This window comes from Pelophylax lessonae (assembly GCF_965119305.1).
Source record: "Pelophylax lessonae genome assembly, chromosome: 9".
Classification (NCBI taxonomy): Eukaryota; Metazoa; Chordata; class Amphibia; order Anura; family Ranidae; genus Pelophylax; species Pelophylax lessonae.
In genome coordinates, this window is record NC_138776.1 from 48,523,302 (window position 1) to 48,538,430 (window position 15,129).

Here is a 15,129-nt window from a genome sequence, read left to right on the forward strand (position 1 = left end):
CGGTCGGGCAGGAGCGTGCTAAGTGGGCATGCCGTGTGTATCCCGGGGCCAGAGAGAGCACTGATAGCTTCGCTCTCCTCCTCTCCTCTCCCGCGCCGCGAGGAGGAGCTCCGTATCCCACAAGCCCGGCCAGCGCCGCCATGTCACTTCTGTCCCCGCCCCCGGAAGTGACGTCATTAGGTAATCGATTATTCAACCACCCCGAATCGATGCAGAATCGCGAAGGGTCGCATCGCGATGCATCGATTCGGCAATTATATTCAGCAGCCCTAATAGGCATGCACATGGGGTGTGCCAGGTGTGCTTGGGCACACTCTAATCACCCGGGGTGGTGCAGATTCCCTGTGTGTGTCTCCCCTCGCACAACGCTGCAGGCATCCCTCCTCTCCTCTCCCACTGGCTGCTGCGGGGAATGTTTCAAGATGGAGCATTGGGTAAGGGGTCGATAAATATGACACTTACTTGCACCTTCCTCTTCTGAATAAACACATAATTATCCCAAAGGCAAATTATCCGGAGCCCTCACTGACATGAGAGTCCCCGTCAGAGTCCCCACTTACACCAAAGTCCTCATCAGAGTTCTCCCTTACATCAGAGTTCCCCCTAATATCAGAGTCTCCCTCAGAGTCCTCCCTTACATCAGAGTCCCCCCTTATATCCAGTGTTGCCAACCCCCCGGAGTGAAATTTACTGGCAGAACGTCCAAAATTTACGGACGGCACCAATTTTTTACTGGCACTGCAAAAATGTACATAAAATAGCCGTTTTCAGTGCTAAACCGTGCAAATATGAATAATTAAACTATAAACATGTAGATAGTGCTATTAGCAATGAGTTTAAGTTAAACAAAAGTCAGTGCCAACTTACATTATTGTATTCTCTCCCCCTTACATCAGTGACCCCCCCCCCCATCAGACTGGTCTGGCGGCGCTGTCACTGACCTCCCCTCAGGTGTGCACTGTGCAGGGCTCAGTCAGACGGCTCTGGTCTCCACTCCGCAGGCCGTGGCCCCACACATCTAACTTCTCCCGTGACCCCCATCCCGGCGGCGCTCTCACTCTTGACTTCTCTCCAGACTCGACTGCAGACACGATTAAAGAAAAGAGATGGTTAGAGACTGCAGACATTGAACAGGAGGTGGTCAGAGACTGCAGACATGGTACAGGAGGTGGTCAGAGACTGCGGACATGGTACAGGAGGTGGTCAGAGACTGTGGACATGGTACAGGAGGTGGTCAGAGACTGCGAACATGGTACAGGAGGTGGTCAGAGACTGCGGACATGGTACAGGAGGTGGTCAGAGATTGCGGACATGGTACAGGGGGGTGGTCAGAGACTGCGGACATGGTACAGGGGGGTGGTCAGAGACTGTGGACATGGAACAGGAGGTGGTCAGAGACTGCGGACATGGTACAGGAGGTGGTCAGAGATTGCGGACATGGTACAGGGGGGTGGTCAGAGACTGCGGACATGGAACAGGAGGTGGTCAGAGACTGCGGACATGGTACAGGAGGTGGTCAGAGACTGCGGACATGGTACAGGAGGTGGTCAGAGATTGCGGACATGGTACAGGGGGGTGGTCAGAGACTGCGGACATGGAACAGGAGGTGGTCAGAGACTGCGGACATGGTACAGGAGGTGGTCAGAGATTGCGGACATGGTACAGGGGGGTGGTCAGAGACTGCGGACATGGAACAGGAGGTGGTCAGAGACTGCGGACATGGTACAGGGGGGTGGTCAGAGACTGCGGACATGGTACAGGAGGTGGTCAGAGACTGCGGACATGGTACAGGAGGTGGTCAGAGATTGCGGACATGGTACAGGGGGGTGGTCAAAGACTGCGGACATGGAACAGGAGGTGGTCAGAGACTGCGGACATGGTACAGGAGGTGGTCAGAGATTGCGGACATGGTACATGGGGGTGGTCAGAGACTGCGGACATGGAACAGGAGGTGGTCAGAGACTGCGGACATGGTACAGGGGGGTGGTCAGAGACTGCGGACATGGTACAGGAGGTGGTTAGAGACTGCGGACATGGTAGATGGGGTGGTCAGAGACTGCGGACATGGAACAGGAGGTGATCAGAGATTGCGGACATGGTACATGGGGTGGTCAGAGACTGCGGACATGGTACAGGGGGGTGGTCAGAGACTGCGGACATGGAACAGGAGGTGGTCAGAGACTGCGGACATGGAACAGGAGGTGGTCAGAGACTGCGGACATGGAATTGCCCTCCTCACCCCTCACAGTAGTTTCTTCCTATGTCCCCCTTCATATTAGCACATCAGTGTCCTCCTCCTAAGTCCCTTTCACCTCTCCATAGCCATATCAGTGACATTACTGCAGAGTGAAGCTGTGACACTGCCTGTGGAGAGGTGAAGGGGGCACAGGAGCAGGACACTGATGTCCTCTGCCCCCTGACTCATCTCTCTACTCCAGTCTGCTCTGTCTGCTAGCTGTCGGAGGCTCAGAGCCCCACTCACCAGTCCTCTTCTCTTCTGTGTGCTCTGCGGGTGGCTGCCTCTGCTGTCAGTCTGTTGCTCTGTCCACTCCACCATCTGTCCAGACTCCAGCTGCATCTAGTATCCACAGGGCCAGGCACTGTTCATCAGACTCCACTCCACTCCACCACACTGTCTCTAGCCGGCGCCTGGCGGCCGGCCCGGCGGGAAAACTTAAATGACGGCGGGGGCGGAGGCAGGGGCGGGGGCGGAGGCAGGGGCGGGCGCAGGCGGGCTGTGGCACTAGTCTCTCGTCCGACGATCATCTGACACAGCTCCGTCCATTTGGCATGTGTCAGGTGCGGAGAGTCAGGGGAGGCTGTGATTGGCCGAGACGCGCAGCGCTGGGTGTGCGAGAGAGGGAGGGGGGAAGCTGGGGCTGACATCACACGGTCTCTGCGAGAGAAGAGAACTCGGCTCGCTTCGGGGATCTCCGAGTCCGGAACTGCGCGCCGTGCATGCGCAGTTCCAACCTTGCCGCTGCCGCCGTAGATTTACTGGCACTTTTCTCCTGCTACGGGCATTTACAGGCAGGAGAAAAGTGCCCTGATTTTATGGGCTGTCCGTAAATCTACGGGCGGTTGGCAACACTGCTTACATCAGAGTCTCCATCAGAGTCTTCCCTTACATCAGAGTCCTCCCTTACATAAAAGTCTCCATCATAGTTCACCTTTACCTCAAAGGCCACCAATCACTGCAAAAGAAAAGAGGCACATGATGCCAAAACCCCACCCCTCCCATAGCCAGCAATGTGTCCGGCGCCCCGCTGGCATATTAAAGGTACACTTTTTTTTATATGCTGCATTTTACTGTGACTAGCCTAGGGGGGGGGGGGCGGCGCCCCTGCGCCCCCTATTGACCAGCCGCCACTGCCTCACACACTTACAGCATGGCTGGGATCCCGGGTGCCTGGCTGTAGAAGTAGGTGGAGGTGAAGCAGGTCTAGACAAAGTTCCTTCTTCCTCAAAGCTGGAGCAAGCACATGATTGGTTATCAGCATGCCGGGCTTCCTATCAACCAACGATGGTGCAATACCAGCTCAGCTGGGGAACCTGTGCTGGAGACAAGAGTGGGGGGGTTGTGGATGTTGGAGAGAAATGGAGACTATAGGCTGACCTGAAGACCTGTATGAGAAACCATTGACCCTAGCTGCCGGCTGGATAAAATCTTGGCCCCCCGTCCATAGTATGGAGACCCCTGCTCTGAAGAAGAACTATTGTTAAAGCAGAACCCCAGCCAAAAATGTTCTTTTTCTCATTTTGAGTAGAGGGTGTGGTTGGATTTAGTGTCCCCTTGGGGCAGATGTCCCCTCATTTCCTGGGTGGTTACCTGACATAAAGTAAGGACACATTTCTGATGATTACCTGAAAGAGGTTCTCTTTGTATTTGAGCTTTAAAATCAGACCTCAGCTTCCACGGCCACCCGCTAACTTTTACAGAAGGCACAACATACCTTGGACTAGAAAAACTGCTGCCCCTGGATACCAAACTCAAGTCTTATAGTCACATGACCTCCACTGTAAGGAAAGATTAGAGTTCTGATTGGCCAATCCCTCTTGTAGAACCGATCACATGGTCCAATGCCTGGGCTTTTATCATCTGCTTAAATAAATAATGAAACCTATGCATTATGACTGCAGGGAATGGAGACTGCTTGGGAACCCGCAGGCCGAACCAGCCCTATACATGGATCACCTACAGACAGGTAAGTCCTAACAACCATATTCTGCACTCTGTGGGTTGTGTTTCCACATACAGCGGCCATTCTAAGTTCAGTGTTGTTCTGTGTTTTGTAGGTCGTTGACAGAGCGGAATTTTTTGGCTCAGGCCTATTGTACAAGGGATGTAAAGCTTCCCCAGAACAACTTGTTGGGGTGTTTTCTCAGAACCGACCAGAGGTAAGCAAAGCAACACAGAAGGGTTACATTGGGGGAGGGGCAGAGACATTAACTACTGTATTGAAATCTCCCATTGTGGGAGGGGCAGAGACACAAACTTTTGGAGGAATCTCACATTGTGGGAAGGGCAGGGACACTACTACTGTGAAGGAAATCTCCCCATTGTGGGAGGGGCAGAGAAACAAACTACTGCATTAAAATCTCACATTGTGGGAGGGGCAGAGACATAAACTACTGCAGGACATCTCACCATTGTGGGAGGGGCAGAGACACAAACTACTGCAGGACATCTCACTATTGTGGGAGGGGCAGAGACATAAGCTACTGCAGGACATCTCACCATTGTGGGAGGGGCAGAGACATAAACTACTGCAGGACATCCCACTATTGTGGGAGGGGCAGAGACATAAGCTACTACAGGACATCTCACCATTGTGGGAGGGGCAGAGACACAAACTACTGCAGGAAATCGCTCCATTGTGGGAGGGGCAGAGAAACAAACTACTGGAGGAAATCTCTCCATTGTGGGAGGGGCAGAGACACAAACTACTGGAGGAATCTCACCATTGTGGGAGGGGCAGAGACAAAAATCCTTCTATTGTGGTAATAACCAGTGTCCTCTTTTCCAACTTCAGGTGGTGGTTGCGGAGCTGGCCTGTTATTCCTACTCCATGGCTGTAGTACCTCTCTATGACACGCTAGGACCGGAAGCCATTGTGTTTATTGTTAACAGAGGTGAGTGACATCACATGGCATGCCGGAATTTATATACATATAAAGCTGCTGCTTTATAGCCCAGATATAGCGTCAGCAGCTACCGGAAGATTCAGAGCTGTCATTCAAGTCTATAATATTCCTCTTCACTCCACCCTCAACAGCTACTTAAAAGGGGGTGCAGAGGAGCTGGGCTAGCACAGACAGTAATTAGACACTCTTAGAAAAGAAGAGGGCTGTAAAAAAAAGAGGAAGGGGCTATACTAAGGAAGTAGTCAAATTTCCTGCAAGTTCACATTGGACCAAGGCTCATTGCAAGTAAAAAAATTATAATTTATGGAAAGGAAAACACTGCAAATATTAGATTTTTCTCTGCCGTTCCCTGCAATTTTTTAAAATTAGTGACAGGGTTTCTTTAACCTAACCTGACCCCAATACATAGCCTCAGTGGCGTAGCGTGAGGGGTGCCGGCCGCAACATCTGGTGGGGCGCATCCGCAGTGTCACTCTGTCTGTCTGACTCTGACATACACAGTTCACACACTGTCTGCGGCTGCCTCCATCTTTAGGCTGGCAGATGTCCAGCGCGGCCACCCTATGGCTGAAAATGGCGGGGTGGGGCGGGGCTGGACTGTGCCTCACCTGTCCATTGGTGTAGGGTGGGGTGGCATTGCAAGCCAAGCCCTGCCTATGCCGCCTCTCCTGACTGCTCAGTCAGCTTAGCAGCGAGTGAGTCAGCAGCCTGGCGCTGTCACAGAGTGAGTTTTTTTTCTTTTAATCACCTGATTAGAGCCAGAGGCTCTAATAGGCTTCAAAAAAGGGTGGACCCGGGCACAGAGCAGTGCGCCCCGAGCCCACCCATTGCGTGACAATAGCGAATTAAAATTCGCTATTGTCACACGGATCCTCCTCCTGGCAAATCAGGAAGTGGGTCCGAGACCCGCTTCCTGATTGGCCGAAAGGCGAACGCATGGCTGAGGAGGAGGCGGGAGGACTCGAGGAGACGCGGTGGACTGAGGAGAAGCCGCCGCTGCAGGTAAGTCTATCTGCATTGAAGGGGCACGCTGGTCTGTCTGCATTGAAAGGGGGCACGCTGGTCATTCTGCATTGAAAGGGGGCACGCTGGTCATTCTGCATTGAAAGGGGGCACGCTGGTCTCTCTGCATTGAATGGGGACACGCTGGTCATTCTGCATTGAAAGGGGGCAAGCTGGTCTCTCTGCATTGAATGGGGGCACGCTGGTCATTCTGCATTGAAAGGGGACACGCTGGTCTCTCTGCATTGAAAGGGGGCACGCTGGTCATTCTGCATTGAAAGGGGGCACGCTAGTCTCTCTGCATTGAAAGGGGGCACGCTGGTCATTCTGCATTGAAAGGGGGCACGCTGGTCATTCTGCATTGAAAGGGGGCATGCTGGTCATTCTGCATTGAAAGGGGGCACGCTGGTCTCTCTGCAATGAAAGGGGGCACGCTGGTCATTCTGCAATGAAAGGGGGCACGCTGGTCATTCTGCATTGAATGGGGTCACGCTGATCTCTCTGCATTGAATGGGGACACGCTGGTCATTCTGCATTGAAAGGGGGTACGCTGGTCATTCTGCATTGAAAGGGGGCACGCTGGTCTCTCTGCATTGAATGGGGGCACGCTGGTCATTCTGCATTGAAAGGGGGCAAGCTGGTCTCTGCATTGAATGGGGGCACGCTGGTCTCTCTGCATTGAAAGGGGGCAAGCTGGTCTCTCTGCATTGAATGGGGGCACGCTGGTCTCTCTGCATTGAAAGGGGGCACGCTGGTCATTCTGCATTGAAAGGGGGCACGCTGGTCATTCTGCATTGAAAGGGGGCACGCTGGTCTCTCTGCATTGAAAGGGGGCACGCTGGTCATTCTGCATTGAAAGGGGGCACGCTGGTCATTCTGCATTGAAAGGGGGTACGCTGGTCTCTCTGCAATGAAAGGGGGCACGTTGGTCATTCTGCAATGAAAGGGGGCATGCTGGTCATTCTGCATTGAATGGGGTCACGCTGATCTCTCTGCATTGAATGGAGGCACGCTGGTCATTCTGCATTGAAAGGGGGTACGCTGGTCATTCTGCATTGAAAGGGGGCACGCTGTTCTCTGCATTGAAAGGGGGCATGCTGGTCATTCAAACTTGTATTTAGATGAATTTTACTTTAATTACATCAGCATTTTCATAACAAACAATACATGTGCTTAGAGGGTAAGGGTTTCTTTAACTAATCTAGTGGAAGAGACTCGAGTGCTAAAATCCCGCGGGTTAGGGGGCGCAAATTACTTGCCTTGCCCCGGGTGCTGACAACCCATGCTACGCCACTTTATAGCCTTTCACCTCATTGACAGAAAAGTAGAACTATAGCAATTTTATTTTATTTTTTTGGATAGAGGAAGAGAGGGACATAACCCATGTCAGTTTTTATTTTTTTTTCGCCACCTGTGTCCAATTGTGGAGATTTCCCTTCACTTCCTGTCCCATAGCCAAACAGGAAATGAGAGGAGATCCCTGCAAATAAGGGAATTCCTTAGGGACCCCCAGATCACCAGAACTAGTGTCCCCATTGGAAGATTTCCCTTTTAATTCTTTTCTGAGGACAACCCAAAATTTGGGATTTTCCTTTACTTTCAATGATAAAGATAAACAGGCCAAATAGAGAGGGGAACCTCCTTAATGAGGACATAGACAGCAAAAAAACTGACAGGGGTTCTAATCCTTCCCCACTCTGTGCAAAATTGGAAAAAAAAAGTCTTACTTTAATTCTTAACCTAACAGTTAATATTAACCATCGCCTTTCATTCTGACTGTCCTGTTTTTTACTTTCTTGCATACTTGTTTCAGGATATTGACTTAATTTACTGAAGCCAGGATGTCAGCACGCCAGCCAGACAAATAGCATTTTCACAAGGGTTGCCCCAGTCTCTCTCAGTTGACTTTAGGGTTAACCCCTATTGCCTTAACCCTTACCCTAATCCTATCCTACCTCCTTTGTAAAATAATACTATTAACCATAACCCTTGCAAACCAACTTATCTTATCTATAAGGATTCCTCCTCTCCCTGCTCCATGATGTCAGGGGAATCCAAAATGTAAAGTATAACTAAAGTCAAAACTTTTTTAGTTTTGGATAGAGTAGAGGACGATAAGATTCTATTTCTATTTTTATGTGGTTCCAATTGCTGTCTGTGCCCCCGTTTGGGAGATTTATCCTCTTTATTTGTCCAGTTTACCATTATCACCAAAACTAGAATAGAGGAAAAATCTTCCAATGGGGACACAAGTTCTGGTGACAACCAAGGATTCCCCCACTTTGAAAGGATTTCTTATCACTTCCTGTTTTTTGGTATGGGACAGGAAGTCAAAGGAAATCTCCACCATGGGACACAAGTGGTAAAAAACAAAAACTGATCAGAAGTTATAACCCTCCCTTACTCTATCCAAAATGAAAATAAAAGGTTTTCTTATACTTTTACTTAAAAAAATAGTTTTGAATGAAGTTTGGCTTTTATTCCGGTTTAACAATTTCTCCATGATTAAATATGGGAATGTGTCCTTCTATTTCTGTGTTTATACAGCGGAACTGTCAGTGGTGGTCTGCGACAAGCTGGACAAGGCCCAGGTCATTCTGAACAACTGTGAAAAGGGACTGACCCCTGTGCTGAAAATCCTCATCCTGATGGAGGAGTTTGGAGATGACTTGAAGGAGAGGGGTACCAAGTGTGGAGTGGAGGTTCTTCTTATGAAAGACGTGGAGGTAATTCCAGAAAACTGCTTGAGCAAATATAATAGAGTAAATGTTTACAGAAGATGAACCAGCCTTATACTTTGTGGCTACTTAGAAATGCAAGACAGTGGTGCAGTGGAAGTCTTTTGGTTTTGTGCTGCCCTAGGCAAGACTAAAATCAACCCCCCCCCCCCCCATCTAAATTTGTCCCATCTCAGCTGCTTTAAAATTGCACATGCCCCTGCAACAGCGACAAACAACGTACATATTACTATCCATATGCAACGCATTAAAAGCCTTTACACCTTACCACTTTGGAATTACAAAGGCGATCTGGTGCTAGAATTACTGCCCATGATCTGATGTTCGCGGTGATACCTCACATGTGTAGGATGATCACTGTTATCATGCGTGCCAGACCGACGCACGCTTTTACCTTTGCGTGTGAGCGCAGGTGGACGGGAGCACTTTAATTTTTTTTTTTGTTATTATTTATTTTTTACATTTTTACGCTGTTGATCTACCTTTTTTTTTTTATTACTTTTATTGCTGTCACAAGGAATGGAAACATCCTTGTGACAGCAATAGGCATGTGACAGGTACACTTTTTGGAGACATCCGGGGGTCTAAAAAACTGCAAATCCCTCCTCTGCACTTAAAAGCATTCAAAACACCAAGATCTGCATTTTTTAATGCTTTAGATTTTTAAAAACTGTCGCCGATTGTTCCCGAGTAAGCTGGAAGTTATGTCCCGTCATTGCTTCCGATTTTCTGTTACGAACAGCTGATCAAAGCAGATCCTAGCTTTGCTTGGCTGTCCGGCCAGCTGGCAGATGCACTGGCTGGTCACTCGGGTCTCCCGGTGGGATGGGAGGCAGCCTGCAGTGCTAACCGCGCTGAAAGAAGTGGGTGGAGTGGAGGCGGAGACAAATTGAAGTAGGCGGGGTAGTGGCGGTGCGGCGGCGTGGAGGAAGAAGAAGTGACGTCACTGGTTGCTAGACGCCAAGCGGCTCTAGCAACCAGTGCTGTGTGTGTGGGCTCCCCCCCCCCCCCCCCGCCTCCCGCAGCAGAGAGAGAGAGCAGCCACAGCCAGAGCCAGCGGAGTCGGATGCGGATGATCCATTCCAGATGGTGCAACGGGTCACTGAACAGTAAGTCTGACTACAAATCTGAGTCAGCGGTTCGGCGAACTTGTCAATTTTTAGTAACAGGTTCTCTGGAACCGGTGCAAACCGTCTGAATCCCACCACTGCCTGTTTGTTGCGGTCTTTAAAGAGGAAGTAAACCCTCCTCTGACACTTGTACCTATAGATAAGCCTATGATAAGGCTTATCTATAGGTACTGTAAATATCTCCTAAACATGTACCGTTTAGGAGATATTTACCTTACATGCAGCCAGTGACATCACTGGCGCATGCGCTCTGAAGGAACGACCGCTGGTGCCGTTCCTTCAGAGTCCCGTGCCGTGACCGTAGGCTCCTGCGCGCGTTAGCGGGAGTGATGTCACCGCGGCTCTGGCCAACCAGATGGCCGGATGCCGGGATCCCGGAAGACGGGCGACTGGACATGTCGCCCGTCATGGAGGTAAGCGGGCGGCAAGGCGGGGGCTCGTTCTGAGGTAAGTATTTCATAATGAGCTAGTATGCGATGCATACTAGCTCATTATGTGTTTCTCTTGCAGGTTGAAAAAAAAAATCTGGGGTTTACAACCTCTTTAAGGTGTCCATCTAAAAGTTTTTTGAAACTATCAATGATCCCTGCTGATACCACTGCTTGTGGAAGAGAATTCCACATCCTTACTGCTCTGAAAGTAAAGAACCCCTTATGTAGTACGTACAATGTACGCTATAAAAACGGTCTTTTACAACCTCACCTTAGCTGCAGAGTTTGGATGTTCCTCACCCAGTTTTAGGCCTCCTACACAACTGTTTGCTTCATTTAATGACTGTTTTAATCTATATGTGAAATTCATGATCATATGCACTTCCTTAGTATAATTTGTTAATCATACACCTGACTCTAATCCTACAACTTCCCTGACTGTGTGCAAATGTAGGAATTGATGCTGGCCTGAAGCCAAAGCTAGTCACAACAAATAATGATTTGATTTGGATTTTTATTCTGTTTGCTCTTTTTGCAGTTTGTAAATTGATAAAAATAAACAATTAAATTATATTTTTTTGAGAGCATTCATACTTTACAGCATTTCGTCACACTTGCTTAAACGTTTTGCACTATCTATCTATCTATCTATCTATCTATCTATCTATCTATCTATCTATCTATCTATCTATCTATCTATCTATCTATCTATCTATCTATCTATCTATCTATCTATCTATCTATCTATCTATCTATCTATCTATCTATCTATCTATCTATCTATCTATCTATCTATCTATCTATCTATCGTTGTTGCTGTGTGGCTTTGTTCATAAACAAAGCCATTTCAGACTCTGAATTTGTGTGATTTGAGTAAATGGAAATAAATTACTTTTTTGGTAAATAGAGCCATATCACTCACATGGTATTGTTTGTCAACAAAGCTGCCACTGTGTTTCTATCTAGCAATGGTGTAGCGTGGGGGTGCAGGGGTGGCTGGCCGCACCGGGCGCAACATCTGGGGGAAGGGGGGGCGCATCCTCAGTGTCACTCTGTCTGTCTGACTCTGACATACACAGTTCACACTGTCTGCGGCTGCCTCCATCTTTAGGCTGGGAGATGTCCAGCGCGGCCGCCCTATGGCTGAAAATGGCGGGTCGGGGCGGGGCTGGACTGTGCCTCACCTGTGCATTGGTGTAGGGTGGGGTGGCATTGAAAGCCAAGCCCTGCCTATGCCGCCTCTCCTCACTGCTCAGTCAGTTTAGCAGCGAGTGAGTCAGCAGCCTGGCGCTGTTACAGAGTGGGTTTTTTTTTTATCACCTGATTAGAGCCAGAGGCTCTAATAGGCTTCAAAAAATGTTGGACCCAGGGCGCAGAGCAGTGCGCCCCAAGCCCACCCATTGTGTGACAATAGCGAATGAAAATTCGCTATTGTCACACGGATCCTCCTCCTGATTGGCCAAAAGGCGAACACATGCCATTGGCCGAGGAGGAGGTGGGAGGACTCGAGGAGACGCTGGGAACTGAGAAGAAGCCGCCGCTGCAGGTAAGTCTCTCTGCATTGAAGGGGGCACGCTGGTCTGTCTGCATTGAAAGGGGGCACGATGATCTCTCTGCATTGAAGGGGGGCACGCTGGTCATTCTGCATTGAAAGGGGGCACGCTGGTCTCTCTGCATTGAAAGGGGGCACGCTGGTCATTCTGCATTGAAAGGGGGCACGCTGGTCATTCTGCATTGAAAGGGGGCACGCTGGTCATTCTGCATTGAAAGGGGGCACACTGGTCTCTCTGTATTGAAAGGGGGCACGCTGATCTCTCTGCATTGAAAGGGGGCACGCATGTCTCTCTGCATTGAATGGGGGCACACTGGTCATTCTGCATTGAAAGGGGGCACGCTGGTCATTCTGCATTGAAAGGGGGCACGCTGGTCTCTCTGCATTGAAAGGGGGCACACTGGTCTCTCTGCATTGAAAGGGGGCACACTGGTCTCTCTGCATTGAATGGGGGCACGCTGGTCATTCTGCATGGAAAGGGGGCACGCTGGTCTCTCTGCATTGAAAGGGGGGCACGCTGGTCATTCTGCATTGAAAGGGGGAACGCTGGTCATTCTGCATTGAAAGGGGGCACGCTGGTCATTCTGCATTGAAAGGGGGCACGCTAGTCATTCTGCATTGAAAGGGGGCACGCTGGTCATTCTGCACTGAAAGGGGGCACGCTGGTCTCTCTGCATTAAATGGGGGCACGCTGGTCATTCTGCATTGAAAGGGGGTACGCTGGTCTCTCTGCATTGAAAGGGGGCACGCTGGTCATTCTGCATTGAAGGGGGCACGCTGGTCTCTCTGCATTGAAAGGGGGCACGCTGGTCATTGAAACTTGTATTTAGATGCATTTTACTTTAATTACATCAGTATTTTCATAACAAACAATACATGTGCTTAGGGGGTAAGGGTTTCTTTAACTAATCTAGTGGAAGAGATTCGAGTGCTGAAATCCCACGGGTTAGGGGGCCCAAATTACTTGCCTTGCCCCGGGTGCTGACAACCCACGCTTCGCCACTGCTATCTAGGTGAATATATAGCGAAGTAAACACTTTAATTCAAGTAATAAAAATAGAAAAAGAGTCCAAAAAATAGCATGACATTTTTTTTAAAAATGCAGGGAGCTCCATAACCCTTGACAGCCATTTAAAACTTTTACCCCCCAAAACCACCCAAAACCATCCTAATCAATCTTTTCCACGAACTCTGGCAGAAATTTTGGCAAAATGGTGAATGCCCAGGTGTGATTAACCACTTCTGGACCAGAAGATTTTCCCCCTTAATTGACCAGGCCATTTTTTGTGATTCGGCACTTATTTTAACGGACAATTGTGTGGTCCTGCGACACTGTACCCGGAAAAATTGATGTTCTTATTTCCCCACAGATAGAGCTTTCTTTTGGTGGTATTTGATCACCTGTGCGATTTTTATTTTTTGCGCTATAAACAAAAAAAGAGCAACAATTCTGAAAAAATATATATATATTTTTCACTTTCTGCTATATAATATTCCCAAATAAAATGTAAAAATCAAATTTTTTTCATCATTTTAGGCCAGTTTGTATTCCGCTACATATTTTTGGTAATCCCAATAAGCGTATTATGATTGGTTTGCGCAAACGTTATCACGTCTACAAACTAGGGAAAAGATTTATGTCATTTAATTTACTAGTAACGGGAGTGATCAGGGATTTTTAGCGGGACTGCGACATTGCGGCGGACAGATCGGACCCCTAACTGACATTTTTGACACTTATGGGGGGACCAGAGACATTACTACAGTAATCAGTGCTTAAAAATATGCACTGTTACTATACTAATGACACTGGCAGGGAAGGGGTTAACTCCAGGGGCGATCAAAGGGTTAAATGTATGCCTAGGGGGTGTTTTCTAACTGTGAGGGGGGTGGGCTTATGGAATGAATACAGAGACGTGTGATCTTAAATAGAAGGATCACAGGCGCTCTGTTTTGATTTCAGAGAGAACAACGGTCTGCTGTGTTTACAACAGCAAACCGCCATTCCCTCTCCATGGGGAGCGATCACGAGTGCCCGGTGGAAATCACAGCCGCCGCCCCCGTGAATCAGCTTCCCTGCTGACGAATGGGGGGCGCATGCGCACGCCTCCAGCGATTTGCGCAGCTGAGCCAGCCTGCCGCAGTATAAATGCGGTGGGCGGTCGGCAAGTGGTTAAAGTATCAATAAAATGTCAATTTTACTTACTTTTGTTCTAAAAAAAAAATAACTAGTACTAAAATAATAATTCTAAACTGCCCAAAGCAACCAATCAACATCCTTACATATTTTATTTTCAGCCAAGCACTATTGGTCTGACATCTAGAAGGTGGTTGGTTGCAGAATCTGGCCACACTGGCTCTTATAGCACAGGGTAAGATAGACTGAGGGCTCCCTATTTCATCATTGTATAAGTATAACATTTGTTTAATATCACCAATTATTGATGAATAATTTGATTTACTTCTTTCCTTAATATTAATCATTTATATATTCTTTATGTATTCTTTTGTTCTAGTACCTGGGAAAAGAGAACTTCAAGAAAGTTGTGGTAAGTAAAACATGTTTGTTATTTTAATAGAGAAAAAGAAAAATGAGACTTTACAATCACTTTAAGAAAACAGCAAAGTAAGTTTTAGGGGGGCTGAGGGGGGGGGGCTGCTAAACACAGAAGGCTTTTTAGCTTAATGCATAGAATGCATTAAGATAAAAAAAATCTTCTGACTTTACAATCACCTTACCACTTTAACATTTTTTTTTATTATTATTATTTTCTATATTTAATTTATTTTATTTTTTATTATTATTTTGGATAAAGTAAAGAAGAGTCATAGCACATATAAGGTCTTTTTTTGCTATCTGTGTCCCATTAGGGAGATTTCCCTTTGCTTCCTGTCCCTTAGCCAAAACAGGAAGTGAGAGGAAATCCTTCCAAATCGAGGAAATCCCTTGTTGTCACCAGAACTTGTGCCCCCCATTGGAAGATTTCCCCTCTATTGCAGACCTTGGGAAATTCTTTCACTTTCGGTGATAATGATGAACAGGACCAATAGATAGGGTGAATCTCAGAAACACACAGGGGCACAGAAAGCAATAAAACCTGACCAGTGTACTAATCCCTCTCCACTTTATT

At 48.2% G+C, this 15,129-nt stretch overlaps 1 protein-coding gene across 1 annotated transcript in view; it reads left to right on the forward strand.

Annotated features, from left to right (window-relative positions):
- ACSL5 (acyl-CoA synthetase long chain family member 5) overlaps positions 1 to 15,129 on the forward strand; it is a 103,349-nt gene that overhangs the window by 43,566 nt on the left and 44,654 nt on the right. The window contains exons 4-8 of the mRNA XM_082268373.1: positions 4,141 to 4,205; positions 4,297 to 4,398; positions 5,034 to 5,133; positions 8,695 to 8,873; positions 14,515 to 14,547. Coding sequence (XP_082124499.1) covers positions 4,141 to 4,205; positions 4,297 to 4,398; positions 5,034 to 5,133; positions 8,695 to 8,873; positions 14,515 to 14,547 — 479 coding nt within the window. The remainder of the gene's footprint in view (positions 1 to 4,140; positions 4,206 to 4,296; positions 4,399 to 5,033; positions 5,134 to 8,694; positions 8,874 to 14,514; positions 14,548 to 15,129) is intronic.